At 37.6% G+C, this 19,892-nt stretch overlaps 1 protein-coding gene and 1 pseudogene across 6 annotated transcripts in view; one reads left to right on the forward strand and one right to left on the reverse strand.

The window, feature by feature from the left end:
* CARF (calcium responsive transcription factor) overlaps positions 1-19,892 on the reverse strand; it is a 97,813-nt gene that overhangs the window by 6,778 nt on the left and 71,143 nt on the right. For 3 of the 6 annotated variants that reach the window (XM_072813000.1, XM_072812998.1, XM_072812997.1), the window contains one exon: positions 19,151-19,285. Coding sequence is in view for 3 of the 6 variants with exons in the window: in XM_072813002.1 (XP_072669103.1) it covers positions 19,265-19,285 (21 nt within the window). In the remaining 3 variants the exon portion in view is untranslated. Of the gene's footprint in view, positions 1-10,113; positions 12,389-16,217; positions 16,469-19,145; positions 19,286-19,892 lie in introns of those variants that run through there. The other 3 variants (XM_072813003.1, XM_072813001.1, XM_072813002.1) reach the window with 3 other exon arrangements.
* LOC140625616 (methylosome protein WDR77 pseudogene) lies at positions 7,621-19,288 on the forward strand (annotated as a pseudogene).

The following is a 19,892-nucleotide window of genomic DNA, read 5'->3' on the forward strand; positions in this document are numbered from 1 at the left end:
CAGTGCTAATGTTCCTTAAAGATTGTCCCTAATGGTGTCTGGCTGGCTTACTAGGTAGAGCATGGAACTCTTGATTTGGGGGTTGTGAATTTGAGCCCCATGTTGGGCATAGAACTTACATTAAAAAAAGAAAAATTAAAGACTGTCCTTCTATTTATTAAATATTTATAATATCTTTTTAATTAAATATTTTATTGTAAGATATTTCAAAGATCAACGTGGGTTGCAAATAAAATTAAAGTGTTAATACTACTTTGGAAAAAAAATTAGTTCTCCCATTAATATATTAATGCATATCCTACAGTCCCTTATCTTTTAATTTATAGACTCTAGGTTGACAGGAAGTATCCTCTTCCATGTGGTGAATTTTGATAGTTCATTAATTGTTTAATTTAGAGTTAAATCTGATTATAATGCAGACTTTGGAATAAAAAAGTTTTGGGTTTAGATCTTTGATTCTTGACTTCCTAGCTATGTATGATCTTTGGCAAGGTACTTAATCCACCTGTTTGTTTTTCTTCCATAAAACTGGGATAATAATACCCTATTCCAGGTATGAAGATTAACTGATAAATATAAAGCATTTGACACTCATTAAATGTTATGTATTATCATATTTTGGAACCAGGTAAAGTAAATATAGGTTAAATTGTTGCTGAGTAAACTTGGGGGAGCCCACCCCCTGTGGCCTCAACCCAGCCCATCCCAAAGATGTTGCTGAAGGTTCCTGTTCTAATCACAAGAAATTCAAGGACAGACACAGCACAGCAAAGAAGCAACACAAGCAGGAAAGTTTATTAAAGTAAAAGTATACTCTTGGGGTGTAAGAGCAGGTGAGCTTGAGAGAGAGGAAGAGTGAGAGAGAGAGAACAAACCCAAAAATGAAAGAGGAGAGGAGAAATAACAACCATCACCAAGGAAATACAAATAATTATAAGAGAATATTATGAAAAAGTATATGCCAACAAATTGGACAACCGAGAAGAAATGGATAAATTCCTAAAACTCATAACTTCCCAAAACCCAATCAGGAAGAAATAGAAAATTTGAACACGCTATTTGACAGCAATGAAACTGAATCAGTAATCAAAAAAAACTCCCCCAAAACAAAAGTCCAGGACCAGATGGCATCACAAGTGAATTCTACCAAACATTTAAAGAAGAGTTAATATCTGTTCTTCTCAAACAATTGCAAAAAATAGAAGAGGAAAGAAAACTTCCCAACTCTTTCTATGAGGGAGTATCAGCCTGATACCAAAACCAGATAAAGACACCACACACACACAAGAACTACAGGGGAATAAATATCTCAGATGAACAATGATATAATTATCCTCAAAAACTAGCAAACTGAATCCAACAAAACATTTTAAAAAATCATTCACCATGTGAATACAATGATCAACAGTGGTTCAATATTCCCAAATCAGTGAGATATAGTACATCAATAAGAAAAAAGACAAAAACTGTAAGATCACTTCAATAAATGCAAAGTACAACATCCATTCATGATAAAAACACTCGACAAGGTAGGTTTAGAAGGATATACTTCAACATAATAAAGGCCGTATGAAAAACCCACAGTTAACGTCAAACTCAATGGGGAAAAACTGAGAACTTTTCCCCTATGGCTAGGAACAAGACAAAGAAGTCCACTCTCATCATTTTATTTAACATAGTACTGGAAGTCCTAGCCACAGCCATCAGACAACAGAAATAAAAGGCATCCAAATCAGTAAGGAAAAAGTAAAACATTCACTATTTTCAGACACTATATGTAGAAAACCCAGAAGGCTCTCCCACAAGTACTAGAACTGATAAATGAATTCAATAAAATTGCAAGATACAAAAATCAACGTATAGAAATCTGTTGCATTTCTATACATCAATAATGAAGAAGCAGAAAGAAAAATTAAGAAAACAACCCATTTACAATTATTTACCAAAAATAATAAGATACCTAGGAATAAACCTAACCAAAGAGGTGAAAGGCATACACTCTGAAAACTCTAAAACACTGATGAAAGAAACTGAAGATATCACAGAGAATTGAGAGACAATCCATGCTCATTGAAGAACAAACACTGTTAAAATGTCATTACTATCCAAAGCAATCTACAGATCTAATGCAATCCTTGTCAAAATACCAACAGCATTTTTCACAGAACTAGAATGAACAATCCTAAAATTTGTATGGAACCACAAAAGACTCTGAATAGCCAAAGTAATCTTGAAAAAGAAAAGCAAAGGTGGAGGCATCAGAATTCATGTCACTAATTCCCTATTATTTAGTGTCCTCAGCTATAAAATAAGACTACTTACACTTGATTCTAACACAAAAATTTTGTGAAGTTAAGCAATATGTGAAAAGACTTAGAAATAAAGTGAATAACAAATCCTACCTATAGGGAAATATAAAGAGCAAATGAGGTATTGTATATATAATGGGTTTTTCTACAACTATACAACAATTCCCAATGTATTATTATTATTATTATTATTATTATAAAGCATTAATCCAATACAACAGTATCTCAAGGGAAAATTAATATAGGAAGTCAGAGTCTAGGGTTGATTTTTATAATGCATGCAGTAGTAGTCAATTTTATAATGTATGTAGTAATATATGTAATAGTAAATATATTATGGGGTTCCGGGCTGACTCTGCCCATGGAGCATGTGACTCTTGATCTCAGGGTCATAAATTCAAATCCCACTGTGGGCATGGAGCCTACTTTAAAAAAAGAAAATAGGGGCAGCCTAGGTGGCTCAGTGTTTTAGCGCCGCCTTCAGCCCAGGGTGTGATCCTGGAGACCGGGGATCAAGTCTCATGTCGGGCTTCCTGCATGGAGCCTGCTTCTCCCTCTGCCTCTCTGCCTCTCTCTGTGTGTGTTTGTCTCTCGTAAATAAACAAAGTATTTTTTTTAAAAATGTATTACTATATAAATCTAGTGAATGCTGATGCAGTATTTCACAAAATGGCATCTTCACTTGCTTTGTATCTATGAAATTTTAACTACTTGGCTCATCTGTGGCAATCTGAATTATTTTGCTCCTTCTTTTCAGTTTAACATTCTAGTTTTTAAGTCTAAATGTTTCTCAGTGTACCCTAACCCAGACTTGAGTAGAGAAAAAAAGAAAGAATACCTTCCCACTAAACTGTTTTTACCAAATAGCTGGCCCTCCTAAAATTCCTTACTCATCATTACCATCATTAAACAAATGAGTCTATGCTGCTCACCCTAATGTAAAGTACAAGGAGTTGATTTTGTGAGGTCACTTGATCACAAATCAACATCTCTTGTGACCTTCAATTTGGGAATTAATCACTTTATGTCTTACTGTACAGCATATGTCTTTGAATAGTCTTCTATAATGTAGTTGTCTTTGAATTTGAGATGCTTAGGAAGACTGCTAATATAACCCCTTTGGACTTTTTAACATGAATTTTCTTAACATGTGCATCACAAAACATTCCAGTTGGACCATTAGAAACATACTCCCAAAATTTGGTGAACATTTTTAGTAATTTCTGTATGATTTAGTAAGAGTAGAGTACTAATTTAAATTGATCAACACAAGGGAAGTGTATTTTGTGTTGGGGATCCAGATTTATGCTTAATGCAAATTTTCCACTGTCATGACTAGATTTTCACCATCTTCTGCTTAATTTTCAATCTTCATATCAGAATAAATTATTTTATAATCTTAGGTACCCACTAAGTCATTTGGTACTTACATGTGACTTCAGTGTTGGCTATTTATTAAATGCCCTTTACAAAAAAATGTATTTAATAATTGCATTTTTTAGGTTTTAGATTCAGATAGGTAATTCTTTCCTTTCCAGATTAACCCAGTAAAATTATTTAGCTACTATGAATCTCAGTATCTTCATCCAAAAAATGGAGATAATAATACCTTTCTCATAACATATCAAACCCCTAATTCCTCACAACTCATCCATTTCTTGCAAGGGTAAATATGAAAAACGAAAATTCATTTCATTGTGTTGGGACAATTGGTTAACTAAAAAAAAAAAAAAACATTTAAACTTTACTTGTACTCTGTGCTGGAATAAATTCAATATGTGAGGGGAAAAAAGACTTAAAAGCTGCAAGAAATTTTTTTTGCAAGAAATTTTAGATAAATATTTACTTGCTGTCTAAAGGAGAAGGACTAAGCATAGGACTAAGAATTTTAATTACCAAATTAAAGGGCAAACCAGAAAGAGGGAACAAGAACTATTTATAGACAGAATTAATACATTTAATATATAAAACATGTTATATTTCACACCACAGCCTTGGAAAAAATGAGAAAGAACTGATATATGGACACAGTAAGAAATTGGAGACAAAAATAGGCACCTACGGGTAGCCCCGGTGGCTCAGCGGTTTAGCGCTGCCTTTGTCCCAGGGTGTGATCCTGGAGACCCGGGATCGAGTCCCACATCGGGCTCCCTGCATGGAGCCTGCTTCTCTCTGCCTGTGTCTCTGCCTCTCTCTCTCTCTCTCTCTATCTCTCTCTCTCTCTCACTGTCTCTCATGAATAAATAAAATATTTTTAAAAATAGGCACCTACAATAAAAACAAACTATACAAGACACTTCTGTATAATAAAGAAGTTAACTCACCTTTGTCTTTGATTCCTGGGAGTGAACTCAGTTCCTAGAATTTCCCAAGTAAAAGGAATGTCTCTGTTATTCATGAGCCCTTTGGATCATATCTGGGTTTATACAAATGAGGTTATTCATGGTGGACCCTAGGTAGCTTCTAGATCAGGGCTGATCATGCCTGATAGACCAACCATGTGATTAAAAACTTGGGGCTTTGAGCCTCATGATATCAGCCCGACCTTCTGACCTCTGGGAAAAGGAGAATGAGTTCTATGATGACAGGCCAATGATTTAATCAATTTTGTCTATGTAATGAAACTCCAATAGGAGCTCTACTCATGAAGCTCAGTAGTGCTTCCTAGTAGGTGAGCACATTAATATGATGGGAGGGTGAACTGCCCTGATTTCATGAGGAAAAGGTATGGGAACTTCTGCATTTAGGACTCCCAGGTCTTGCCTTAAATATCTCTTATTAGCCTGTTTCTGACTTGTACACTTTCTAATAAACTTTAATTTTTAACAACAGTTCTGAATCATTCCAGCAAATTATCAAACCTTCAGGGGTCATGGGATTGTCCCATATTTGTAGGCAGCTGGACATGTAGGTGACCTGGGCTCCCCACTTTTAACTGGTGTCTAAAGTAGGGGCAGTTGTTGGGAGACCATGCCTTTAAACTTGTATGGTCTGTACTAACTTTGGGTGGTTAATGCCAGAATTGAATTGCAGTATACCAGCTGGTGTCAGAATAAACATTAATTACATAAGATATATTAAGAGATGCATGAAAGAATGGTTGCCAAAATATTAATGGACTGATTTCAGGTGATTTTTAGCATTTTAAAAACATCTTTCATATCTTTTTTTAAAAAATTTTTATTTATTTATTCATGACAGACACAGTGAGAGGCTGAGACACAGACAGATGGAGAAGCAGGCTGCTTGCAGGGAACCCAAGTGGGTCTCGATGTGGGACTCGATTTCCACACCAGGATCACACCCTGAGCTGAACGCAGATGCTCAACCACTGGGCCACCCAGGCATCCCCATCTTTCATATCTTAATCAAATTTTTTTTATTATGATCAGGGGTTGTATATATGATGAGGGAAAAGAAGTTTCTTACATTGTAGGGGGAAAAGTAAGCTCTTTTAGACATTCTATTAGGTGAAGAAACTAAGATTCTGAATAGTAGGTATTATATTATCCGTTTACATTTATATATATATATATATATGTGTGTGTGTGTGTGTGTGTATTTATATTTCACATTTAAAGAATATGTAGATATATGGGGCAGCCCCAGTGGCTCAGCGGTTTAGCGCCGCCTGTAGTCCGGAGTGTGATCCTGGAGACCCGGAATCGAGTCCCACGTCGGGCTCCCTGCATGGAGCCTGCTTCTCCCTATGCCTGTGTCTCTGCCTTTCTCTCTCTCTGTGTCTCTATGAATAAATAAATTAAAAAAAAAAGAATATGGAGATATGTACATATTACTAGAATAAGAATAGGAATACTACACTCTAGAATGCTGTTAATAATGGTTATCAATAAGGAAGTATGTCAGGGAGGAAGTAATTTCCTATGTATATTCCCATATTTGAATCTTCTACAACTAGATATCTACTCAAGTAATAAAAGAAATACAATTATCCCATAAACATGTATTTTATAAAATAAAGGACTGCAGGGAGAAAGATAGGATTTATGAACATTACATAACATAGGATTCACATTGGGCAGTTCTTCCACTGATTTACACCCTATCCTAAGGGAGTTAACTTCCCCATCTCTTTTCTACTGCTTTTCCCTAAATGTTTTTCATTGATTTTAATAAATCAAATAATTCAAAGATTTTTTAAAAATAAAAGTATTTACAAAAAAAAAATAAAAAATAAAAAAAAATAAAAGTATTTACAAATGAAAAATAAAGGCTTTTTTTAAACATTTTTAAGAAATACAAGGCCAACAGAAATTGATTTCTTTAAAAAACTGAATTGCAATATAAAAATGGATTAGTGTCCATTTTCACATTAAAAATTGTATTTCAGAGCCCTGGGTGGCTCAGCGGTTTAGCGCCTGCCTTCCGCCCAGGGCATGATCCTGGAGACCAGGATCGAGTTCCGCATCGGGGTCCCTGCTTGGAGCCTGCTTCTCCCTCTGCCTGTGTCTCTGCCTCTCTCTCTCTCTCTCTCTCTGTCTCTGTCTCTCATGAATAAATAAATCTTTAAAAAAATAGTATTTCATATAAAAAAATACGAAGCACCTCACTAATTAAACATGTTAATTTGAACAAAAGTAAGGTATTTCAAATTAGAAAAGTATTTTTTAAAGATTTTATTTATTAATTTAATAAAAGAGAGTACAAGCAGGGGGAGCTGTAGGCAGAGGGAGGGAGAGAGAAGCAAGCCCCCTGTTGAGCAGGGAACACAGTGCAAGGCTCAATCCCAAGACCCCAGGATCACGACCTGAGCCAAAGGCAGACGCTTAAACCACTGAGCCGCCCAGTTACCCCTAGAAAAGTCTTGGAATTATATTTAATTCTCATGAGGATGTGATTAGATGCACAATCAAAAAATACTTTAAGATAGATAAATATAACATTTATGGGAAAAAATTGATAATATTATCAAGAGTAAAAATGCTTATGCTGTTTGAGCAATTATTTTTTTTTAATATTTTGTTTATTCATGAGAGACACACAGAGAAAGGCAGAGATACAGGCAGAGGCAGAGGGAGAAGCAGGCTCCATGTAGGGAGCCCAATGTGGGACTTGATCCCTGGTCTCCATGATCACTCTCTGGCTGAAAGCAGACGCCCAACCACTGAGCCATCCAGGTATCCCAGTTTGAGCAATTATTTTATGTGTAGGAATCCAAACCAAAAACATAGTAGTCAGAGATGCAAAAAATGACTTTTATACCAAAAATATTTGGCAGTAAAAATATATATTTTTAGGAATCTCGGGCGGGCGTCCAGTTTGGGTCTAGGTTGGAGTTAGAGGGGTGGAGATGCGGAAGGAAGCCCCGCCCCCTCGAGCGCCCCCCGCGAGTGGAACCTTCCCCCTAATGCGCCCACTCGTTTGAAACTGCAGTTAGAGGCTGCGCAGTATCGGTCCGATGGGGCGCTCCTGCTTGGGGCCTCCAGCCTTAGTGGCTGCTGCTGGGCTGGCTCCCTCTGGCTCTTCAAGGACCCTTGTGCCGCCCCCAACGAAGGCTTCTGCTCCGCTGTCCAGACAGAAGCCGGAGTGGCTGACCTCACTTGGGTTGGGGACAGGTATCCTAGTGGCTTCCGATTCAGGTGCTATTGAGTTGTGGGAGCTGGACAAGAACCAGACACTCATTGTCAGCGAGTTCTGCAAGTATGAGCATGATGACATCGTGTCAATGTCCTGAGCTCTGGCACGCAGCTCACTCTGGGCAGGTCACCTGTGTCACGGCCTCTTCCCACAAGGATTCTATGTTCCTTTTATGCGGTGAGGACAACAGAATTTTACTCTGGGATACCCGCTGTCCCAAGCCAGCATTACAGATGGGCTGCACTGCCTCTGGCTACCTTCCTACCTCCCTGGCTTGGCATCCTCAGCAGAGTGAAGTTTTTGTTTTTGGTTTAGAAGCCAAGCCCACAGAGACTTTGTGAGAGACGCTACGTGGTCCCCGCTCAATCACTCTCTCCTTACCACAGTGGTCTGGGACCATCAGGTCATCCACCACATCCTGCCCAGAGCCTCTTGCAGCCCTTGGACCTAAGAGTGTTTCTGAATAGATCGGATTTAAGACAAAAAGCAAATCCCCCATGAGTATCCGCTCCCTTTGCCCCTGCCCTGTCAGCTTGTGAGACCACACAGGAGCCTTACAGTATGCTCTGCACCAGATCTGGGCAGTTAATAGGCATTGTCTCTCAGCCTGAGGGAGACTGAATTCTGGGATCCTGTAGTCATAGGGAAGAAAAACTTTCTTAAAATTGGATATGTAGGTATGTCTGAGTGTGTGTGTGTAGATACATAGTTTTTGGTGGTGGGAGGGAATTAAGTCCATCTTACATCTTTCCCAAGCTCTCCCCCCTACCAGAAACAAAAACAAAAAAAAGTTCACAAAAGGGTTTTATGCTTCCTATGTAGCTGTGCATGAGAAATTAGCCGTGACTGGATGAGGTATGGGATGTGGGCATCCCTGGATTCTTGGAGGCAGCTATATGCACTACTCATGGAGATGGGAGCAACTTTATTTTTTATAGAACTTAATCTGCCTTTCTCATGGCATGCTTCCATTCACAAAAATCCTGCTTAGCTTACCTCAAGGAAGAGTCAGGACACTCATCATAGTTTTGCACATCTCTTTGCCATTAAACAGAGTAAAAAATGCATTTTTCTGGCTTTTCAAAATTTTGGCTGGTGCCTGTGTAATGCTCCCCCTCCACCCCCTGCCCATGGAATTGTATATATGAAAGATGAGTGTCATAGATGCCATGGAAAAAAGTTGGGATGATGGAGAGCTTAAAATTCAGTTAAGTTAAAAACTGACACAGACCTGCAGAAAAATGTCAGCCATGTTTCCCACTGAAAAACAGCTTGAGGCCTGACTCTCCTGGCCTCTGGATCCCATTCTCTGGACATAGGAAGTCTGAATGCTGTTTCTGTGGACTCTGAAGATTTTATAAAGTACAGCATCAGAAAATCAAAAATACTTTTTGGTGAGATAAAAAGCTTAGGCTTTGTTGGCCTGTCTTTTGAAGTGTGTGTTATGTGCAGTTAGACATATCTCACTATGTGAGGCATCAGGGTATCAATCATGGCCCAGGATTTGTGTGTGTGCTTCCCTAGCCCCTTAAGAGTAGCTAGATGGAATTTAAATATTGGATTACTTGGGTTGGTGGACTGGCTATTGCCAGAAGTCCTGGTCAGTTATTGATTATGAAACTAAATACAATCAATTATGTACTTTGGTGCTTTGCAAGTTTAGCTCAGCTGCAGTCACATGAAACTGGGCAGTTTGAAGGAATATGGACAGAATATTTTAAGTAAAGCTTCCATGCTTCACCCTTGCCAAACATGAGCTCTGTTGTCACAATGACCCCAAGTAAAAACATTGGAATTTGTAAAAAAAAAAAAAAAAAAAAAAAAAAAAAAAAAAAAAATATATATATATATATATATATATATATATATATATATATATATTTTAAAGATTTTATTTATTCACAAGAGACACACACAGAGAGAGAGAGGCAGAAACATAGGCAGAGGGAGAAGTAGGCTCCATGCAGGGGGCCTGATGTGGGACTCTGGGATCATGCCCTGAGATGAAGGCAGACACTCAACCACTGAGCCACCCAGGCGTCCCTGGCATTAAAAATATTGAAACTACGCAAGTGTTCAACAATCTGGGGATGAATAAAATAGATGTGAAAAACATATGCAATACTATATTATTAAAAACAATTTTAAAGAAACTTTCAATACAATGTAGTGTTCGTTAAAAAAAAAAGCAGGATTTATGACTGTATATGATCCAAAGTATGTTTATTCATTTATTTTTAAGATTCTATTTATTTATTCATGAAAGACAGAGAGAGGCAGAGACATAGGCAGAGGGAGAAGCAGGCTCCATGTAGGGAGCCCTGAGACTCAATCTCAGGACCCTGGGATCATGACCTGAGCCAAAGGCAGACGCTCAACCACTGAGCCACCCAGGCATCCCCAAATTATGTTTAAAGAGGAGAAATTACAAAAATCTTCTCTGATCCATGAAACTTTCCAAGACTTTCAACGGATGCCTGAAACCATGGATATTACTGAAGCCTACATATACTATGTTTTTTCCTATACATACATACCTATGATAAATTTTAATTTCTAGATTAGGCACAGTAAGAGATTAATAACTAGTAATTTTTTAAAAAGATTTTACTTATTTATTCATGAGAGACACAGAGAGAGGCCAAGACATAGGCAGAGGGAGGAGAAGAAGGCTCCATGCAGGAGCCAATGCAGGAGTCGATCCTGGAACTCCAGGACCACGTCCTGAGCCGAAGGCAGAGAGACGCTCAACCACTGAGCCATCCAGATGTCCCAATAACAACTGGTAATAAAATAGAATGACTATAAAAACATCATTTGCATTCTGAAAATTACCTTGATCAAATAGGAACTGAACCAGTAAAACTTATGTATCAGGAAATTTAATGATACAGAAAGAAGACTAAAAAAAAAAATATTTCCTATCTATAAAATCTTTATCAGATCCATTTAGTGAACAAATTGTTTCATTCAATAGCTTTTTATTACTGTTCTGCATCCAGTTCCTGTTGACAAATACTCATGTCATGAGAAATATTACCAACATATTTATAGGGCCTATGTGGATAGTTTCCACAAGTCCTGGGCTCAGCACAGCCAACCTATTTCAGAGAACCACTGAATTCTATTATCCAACCTCAGTCTTCAGGTTGCAGAGGAAGAAATTGAGGGCCACAGAAATGAAGTGATTCACCTAAGATAATTCACGTAAATAACAGGCAGAGTTAGTCCTCTGCTTCTTATACTACTTCACAACAACTTTATACATCTCACAAACTATCTTAACAGCATCCATTGTTGAATTTTGCATTGCAGGTATTTCCTGTGAAAACACTTTTAGCCAAATGGTATAGACAAAAATGGAAGAATTAACTGGACATAAAATTGAAGAGTAGAAAAACAAAACAAAACAAACAAAAAAAAAAAACAAAAAAAATTGAAGAGTAGGTTCAGGAGAAATTATACAGCTAAAGATTGTAACTAAATGAAGTTTATGATAATTTTTAACCTCCTCTTTCTCCTTTATACCTTTTATTTTCTATTTTTTTTTAATTTTTATTTATGATAGTCACAGAGAGAGAGAGAGAGAGAGAGAGGCAGAGACAGAAGCAGGCTCCATGCACCGGGAGCCTGACGTGGGATTCGATCCCGGGTCTCCAGGATCGCGCCCTGCGCCAAAGGCAGGCGCCAAACCGCTGCGCCACCCAGGGATCCCCGGGATCCCCTCCTTTATACCTTTTAAAGTGGAAATGGGTAAAGCTCTAGCTTTTGCACTTGTTGCTACAGAGTTAAAATCTATGGAACTGTAAACTCTAGTGTAATTAAAAATTAAAATGATCTCAGTGTTTCCATGGAAATAAAAAGACTTCGTGAATAAATAATCACTATTATACAACTGACACAGAAGTCTGTTACTCTGAAAGCCACAAATTGTCTTATAGCTACTATCGGCTTGTTTTGTTTTGTTCTTTCCTGTATCTTTTGATGAAATTCTTCTTTTTTTTTTTTTAAGATTTTATTTGTTTATTCATGAGAGACACACAGAGAGAGGCAGAGACACAGGCAGAGGGAGAAGCAGGCTCCATGCAGGGAGCCCAACGCAGGACTCGATCTCGGGTCTCCAGGATCATGCCCTGGGCGGAAGGTAGCACTAAACCACTAAGCCACCTGGGCTGTCCCGATGAAATTCTTGAAAACCCAAATACACCCGTATTTTTTATTCATATAATTCTAGTATCAAAGCATTACAAGGTATTTTCAAATGTTAATCAAACCTGAAAAGAGAAGAAGGATCTTCTTAACACAGCTAATATATTTACCAAATTCTAATCATCTTCTTAAAGGCAGAATTTAGGGCAGCCCCGGTGGCTCAGCGGTTTAGCGCCACCTTCAGCCCAGGGCATGATCCTGTAGACCCGGGATCAAGTCCCACGTCGGGCTCCCTGCCTGGAGCCTGCTTCTCTGTCTCTGTCTCTCTGTGTCTAATAAATAAATAAAATCTAAAAAATAATAATAATAATAAAGGCAGAATTTATTACTGCTACCTAACCATATTTTAGGCAAAAGCAAAATAATTAAAGAAGTTTAATGTTTATTAAATAAAAAACTGAATAATGTATAAAAAGGATAAAAAATGATAGTTTAAGGTAGTTGGTTTGAAAAAAGACTAGAAAACAGGGGCGCCTGAGTGGTTCAGAGGGTTGAGTTTCTGCCTTTGGGTTGGGTCATGATCTTGGGGTACTGGGATTGAGCCAGGGAGCCTCTTTCTCCTTCCTCCTCTGCCTCTCCCTTCACTTGTGCTCTCTCTCAAATACATAAAATCTTAAAAAAAAAAAAAAAAAAAAAAAAAAAGACTAGAAAGCAGAAAGATTTTTCTGAAATATTTTTACAATCAGGTCTACAAATCTGATATGCCTCAATTGTAGAGAAGCGATATATATATACCTGGAATAGTAAGGGGCATTTAGACTGGAGTTACCACCTTATATTGTAATGTCTCTTGGACACCGCTATGATAATACACTGTATACACTGAATATGTATTTGTTAACTAAGAGACTGAAGAGATTGCTTTAATTAGCAACTAATCTAATCTGTGATACTTCCTGCCCCAACATTACCTCCCAGGTTCAAAGTGGACTTAATTGACCAGTTTTAAGCATTCTTGGTGTTCCTTTTAACTTCTCTTTTTTTGTTTTTAAAGATTTTTAATTTATTTATGAGAGAGAGAGAGAGAGAGAGAAAGAGAGAGTGACAGAGACAGAGACATGGCAGAGGGAGAAGCAGGCTCCATGCAGGAAGCCTGATGTGTGAGTCCGGGATCACGCCCTGAGCCAAAGGCAGACACTCAACTGCTGAGCCACCCACATGTCAGTCTTTTAACTTCTTAATCTAAATGTTGGAGGGCCTCAGGGCTAGATCCTGGGCATTCTTCTCTTCTTTATCTGCATTTTTCCCTCTCAGGTGATCTCTTTGTTCTCCAGTTTCTCATTATCATCCATGTTGATAATTCACAAAAATGTTTATCTACAATGCTGACCTTTGGACTTGTAATTCTAAGTACCTACTTACCATTTCCATTTGAAAGTCAAAACCAACCAGGTTCAAAAAGAGCTCTTGCTTTGTTTTTCTGAATCTATTCCTTCCCTCAGTTTTCGTCAACTCAGTAAAATTCACTACCATTCACATAGTTGATCAAGGCTAAAACCTTAGCTGGAGTCATTCCTTCCCTTCTTTCACACACATCCCCACATGTCCTCCCCCAAAAGCCAACCAATCAGCAAGTTCTGATGATTCTATCTCCAAAATATATCCTGAATTTGTCCATTTCTCTTTGCCTCCTGTATCCCTATCACTCTAGATCCAAATCACCTAAACTCTCACCTGTGCCATACCAATAACCTCCTAATTGCTCCATTTCCATTCATGTCTCTCTATAACATATTCTACAACATATAAACCCGGGTGCATCACTTCTCCACTAAAAATTCTCTAACGTTTTGTTTTACTCAGAATGAAATTGATACTACAATGACCAAGGACTCTAAGGCCTTCTGTACGTTTCTGACCTCATCTAATACACCACCTAATACACCATCTAATACGCCTACTTTCTCTTTTTTTTTTTTCTTTCTCTCCTTTTTTTCCCAACTCAAGGCCTTTGCATTACTATTCCTCCTATCTGTGAAGCTCTTCCCTCTGCTTTTTGAATGATGGTTCCGTTTGTCTATTAAAATGCTATTTCCCTAAAAATACCACCAAAATAACCTGTTGATAAGCAAAACTAAGTTTTTTGCTTATTGCAGTAAGGAGAATTCTACCTTGACAGACCTTAGCAGTGTCTCTGAGGAGGTTGTTTATGAGGTTCTGGGGGTCTAACTTCAGTTTTTCAATACAAGGGCCTCATTAGTATTGAGTAGTCTGCAAGCCTGATGGGGAAACCTCAAGTCAAGTAACCCATCAAAAAGTCCTCCTCCTCACATAAGTAGGACCATCTTAGTACTTTTGCCATGCTCAGCTATTGTCTGGGAGCAGCCTGTGAGAAGCACAGCTTCTGCACCAGCACCATGGTAGATCCAGAGCATAGCAGCTGGGATCCTTTGTCAATTACTCCATCTGCAGCAGGAGCTCTGAGGGACTCATTTTCATAGCTGCCGTGGCCTACCTCTTGTGCTAAACAGATTTATCTCTTCCCACAGATCAGAGTGCCAGACTTCTATGGTTCTTCTGGGCCCATTTTCCTGAGGGGAAACTTAGAAGGAACCTCTAACACTGTAGTTGATCTTTGGAGTTACAACTGGTATTCATCTTCTCCCACTTCCAGTAGTTATTCTAATTTCCCTCACTCTCAGCTATTAACTCACCAGGTCTTGGAGGCTCACTGCTGGTATTGATGTAGGAAAGATGCTAGTGTTCGGAACTGATGGCCAAGAAATAATTCTTGAGATGTCTTTGATACAAAAAGGTGGTTTTACTAATGCACAGGGAAGGACCCATGGGTAGGAAGAGCTTCACTGGGGTAAGAAGTGGTGATTATATACTTTTAAGTTGGGAGGGGGTTAAGGAGAGCCTAGGTCTCTAAGGAATTTTGGAAGGAAGGCTTCCAGGATCTTGAGGGGGAGTGGGGGCTAGCTATTGTTGGGAAAAGGTCATTTATTACTGTCTAATAAGACCTTAGCCATGAGACCTTTCAGATGTATTATTGGTGGGTCATATACTTGGGGAGATGACTGCTAACACATATTTTGGGGGTTAAAGGAAGTTTCCAAAGGGATTTTTATATGTTAAAGTAGACTTACAGGATTCTGGGGGTCAGGCTAACATTCCATTTTGCCCTTAGCAAAGTATTCACATTGAGACAGCTGAGATCCTAGAGAAAATGCCACTTGGCCTATATCAAGGACTTGTCAATGGGCTGTAAGTAGTAAGGAAATTTAATTTTTCTTTTGCCTTTGTTTCCCACATCAGTATGACTCAAATCTCAGTTTCTGAGGGGACTAAGCAATCGTATCGTTCTTATGGTGACACTGCTACATGCACCCATTCACAATTATAGTGGAGCATGGAAATAACCAAAGGTGCCCAAATGAATCATCTGGGTTCCACAGTCCCTCTGCTCTATGTCCTCCTGCTGATCTGGGTTGATTACCCTCTCCAGTATGCTGATGCCTTTTCCTACCTGTTGGTGCCTGGATACAAGGACTTCAAAGTGCCCAGACAGCAGCTTTATCTTATAGTATACAAACTTTTGTGTGTTCCCTCGCAAGAGTATGCTCCCTTTGGGGACCAGGACTCCCAACCCTACAGAGCCCAGAATTAAAAGGATGGGAAGCACAAAATCTCCCAGTGTGTCATTGGGGCTATTTCTGATTCTGTCCCTTGGTTATTGCATTCATGTATTCTTCCTGTCAGGAACACAGCACCATAGAGAGGTCTCTGATTTAAGGCATATATTACATCTTCAAGAATCAACATCCTTTCAGGATGTTGCCTCTAATGCTGGAGCTCTGCTTTAAGAAGGCCATTTCAGCATTCTACCAATGTATCATCCTAAGTGCAACAATTTTTTGAAGAAACAGACCATACACATGGTTTTGCATACATATTCATATCTCTCTGTAACTATACAGAGTATAGCCTTACTGGTTCCATTTAACCTAGGTGACCAACTTTTATTTCTCCCTAGACAAAAGTAGAAGATAGGAAATAAGAAATTGCTTAGTTGTTTTTCTAATGAGAATGTTTGTCATATTGTCTTTATACATTTTAAGGAGACCTATGTATATAACAAAATCCATGGGCCTGGGTGGCTCAGTTGGCTAAGTGTCTGACTCTTTTTTATTTTTAATTTTTAAAAAATTTTTTAAAAATATTTTATTTCTCCATAAATGAGAGAGAGAGAGAGAGAGAGAGAGAGAGAGAGAGGCAGAGACACAGGCAGGGGGAGAAGCAGGCTCCATGCAGGGAGCCTGCCGAGTGTCTAACTCTTGATCTCAGCTCAGGTCTTGATCTCAGAGTCATGAGTTCAGGTCCTGTGTTGGGCTTCACACTGGGTATGGAGCCTGTATTAAAAAAAAAAAATCAAAAAGCATTTTCACATCTGTATCTATTTTATATTTTATTTTATTTTATTTTATTTTATTTTATTTTATTTTATTTTATTTTATTTTATTTTATTTATTTTTTAAGTAAGCTGAGCCCCAACTTAGGGCTTAAACTCACAACCTCGAGATCAAGAGTCACATGCTCTACTGACTAAGCCAATAAGGCACTCCAATCTACATCTATTTTTAAATATATGACAGCAAAATAAAACTGTTTAGTGACCAATTTCATTCATTTTTTTTCTTTAGATTTTACCCAAGTATTCAAAATTATCCATCAATTAACTCAATTTGACCCTTGTCTAAGGTCTTTGAGTTAGCTAAGGAACTAGAAACTATGATTTTAGTTAAATATAAAGTTCTTTAAAAAAAAAAAGATTTTATTTATTTGAGAGAGAAAGCATAAGTGAGGGGGGGTGGGGAGGGGCAGAGGGAAGACAGAGAGTCAGACTCTCCTGTGGAGCAGGGAGTAGAACTCAATTCTAGGACCCCAGCATCATGACCTGAGTGGAAGGCAAATACTTAACCAACTGAGCAACCCAGGCACCCCAAATATAAAGTTCTTAAGAATTTTGATATTATAGAAATAACTTAAGATTATAAAACTTTTTAAAAATATCATTACAATTTTATCTAGTCAATCATGACTCTAAATTTTTGTAAGCTTAATTTGTAGAAATAATGATATTAATTACTTGTTTGTCCCATAAAATCAATGCAAGGAGTATATAAAGTTTAAATTATGAGATGTTCTATCTTTTTGTATAAACTAGCATATTGTGTTGGCATTAATTTGATATATTAAAGTAGGAAGATAATTGTTTTTTAATCCTTTAAACCAGTATGAATAATTCATTCTAATTTGTCCACTGATTCCTCCATCAGGAATATTTTATGAAAATTTTCTACATAATATATAAACTTTGTATTTATAAATGAAGTTATGCAAACTCCTTAAACCCTATTTCAAAGTCCTTCATCTTGAAACCAAGGTTTTTTTTCTTCTTTTCTTGCAGTTCTTTAAAAAATATTTTATTTATTTATTTAATCTGAGAGAGAGAGAGAGAGAGAGAGAATGAGCATGAGGAGGAGCAGAGGGAGAGGGACAAGAAGACTCCATGCTGAACATGGGAGCCCAACTTGGGGCTCACTCTCATGACCTTAAGATCACTACCTGAGCCAAAACCAAAAGTTGGATCTCAACTGACTGAGCCACACAGTGGCCCTTTTCTTGTAGTTTTAACCAGAAATATCTCTTAAAAGCAATTTTAAAGAAAAAGAAACAAAATTTAATGATTTTTCTATTTTAGAAATTGTTCATTATACATTCCTAGATTGAGCACATAATGACAGAATAATTGTTTTTGTCAATTCTTAATGTTTCCCTAGGAGGGAAAAGAAGAGGAGGAATAGAAATTTAAAAAGAGAAGGAAAATAAATTAAATAAATAAATAAATAAATAAATAAATAAATAAATAAGAGAAGGAGCCACCTTTAGTCAAATACAGAATTATCAGTGTAAAAGATTAATTATCTCTTTTTAATTAATGAGAGGGAAAACTTTAGATGCGGGAAAATGTATTTGACATACATGTACATAGAAGAGGATGAGGGAGAAGGAATCAATCATTACAGCTGGTTTAAATTGTTAATACTTTAAGTATAAAACTGAGAGCGTATTACACTAAAGTGATCTTTCTCTTTTAGACCAACAAGAATATCTCCTTATGGGGTATTTTGAAGGGAAGGAGAAAAAGTCCAAAGGAGAGACAGAAGAGGGAAATGGAGGAACATGGGATGAGGAAGTGGAACAGAAGAATAAAGGACATCATATTCAAATTGTGATTTGAAAGGATTTAGAAAAGACAGTTCTAAATTTTTCATGTTTTTCTCTTGCCTTTGCCAAAGAATCTTTTAAGGAGGCAATTTCATAATCCATTGAATATATTTTGGAAGTTTCCTCTTGCCTTAAAAGTAGACAACTATATATTTGGGTATTGAGTTCATTTTGCTTCAAATCACCTCCCCAAAGGAACAATTGTGTTTATATCAGAAGTTCCCCCCTCCAAAACAATTATAATTCCAACTAATTATTTAATCTAGAAAGTAAATAAGACACATTTTGATTCTAGCATAAATACATATAAGATGCAGGAATCCAGCCCAGAATGGCTACAGAACCAAACTAAAGATAAACCTGAGTCTGAGAACACTCTAGCCAAATGTGAAACTTGGGGACTTCCCTGTTAAAGAGAACCAGACTTTCATGGACAAAATAAAACAAGAGTGGGCAAAATTCTCATGAAACTTTCATAAATTACTTGAGACAGTTTTCCCAAAGGATGCCAGTCTCAAAAAAAACCTTCTGAACCTACAAGTTTACACCCACCTTCATCCCTATGAACCTCTTCTTATAGATGTATGATGAAGAAATGACAAGAGCAAACAAACAGTAATATAGACCATAATAATGTAGATTTCTACCAAAGAAAAGTTTTTCAAACCTGATCAATCAATGGATTAAAAAAAAAGAGTTTATTCCTAGATACAGTATGAAACTAAACAAAACAAACTGGCATTTGGAGTATCTGATGACACAATTAGAAATCAAAGCTCAGACCCAACATGAACTTACCTCACCACTTTCATTGGAGAGACCCTGTGCTGGAGGCTGAAAAGGCCTCAGAAAATTATGCTGTTTCCAAGGTGACCAGATTTTGATAAGACCTCCAAGACCGTCAAACGCTGACTCCTTTAAAATACCTCCAAAATAACCTGTTGATAGAGCAAAACTGAGGTTTTTGCTTACTGCAGTAAGCGAAAATACTATCTGGATAGTCTTAGTATCTCACAGGGGAAGTCAGAGGTACGATATTTATGAATTCTGGGATCTCTTTTAAGATGAGTTGCAAAGAAGAGGATCTGAATGGAATTACACAAAGTTTATACATAATACCTTTTTGATTGGACACTGGAGGTAAGAGTTTGGAAGTGATTCTTTCACAATCTTTTGCCTTCTTAGACTAATCTGTTATTCACTCTATAACCTGAATTGTTCACTTGCCTGGAACTTCTTTGATTTACAGTGTTTTTTCGAATTGATAGTACTTATCACACCATTTTATAACTGGTTGATTAAAAAATTGTCTGCCACAGGGCACCTGGGTGACTCAATTGGTTGAGTAGCCAGCTCTTGATTTCAACTCAGGTCATGATTTTAGGGTAGTGAGATCCAGTCCCACACTGGGCTCCTAGTTCAGCAGGGAGTCTGCTTGAGACTCCCTCTTCCTCTACCCCTCCCCTTGCACATGTGCTCCCCAAAATAAATAAATCTAAAAAAAAAAAATACAACTGTCTGCCACTACATTGAGTCCCTATCAGG

Source organism: Canis lupus, chromosome 36 (assembly GCF_048164855.1).
Source record: "Canis lupus baileyi chromosome 36, mCanLup2.hap1, whole genome shotgun sequence".
In the NCBI taxonomy this organism is placed as follows: domain Eukaryota; kingdom Metazoa; phylum Chordata; class Mammalia; order Carnivora; family Canidae; genus Canis; species Canis lupus.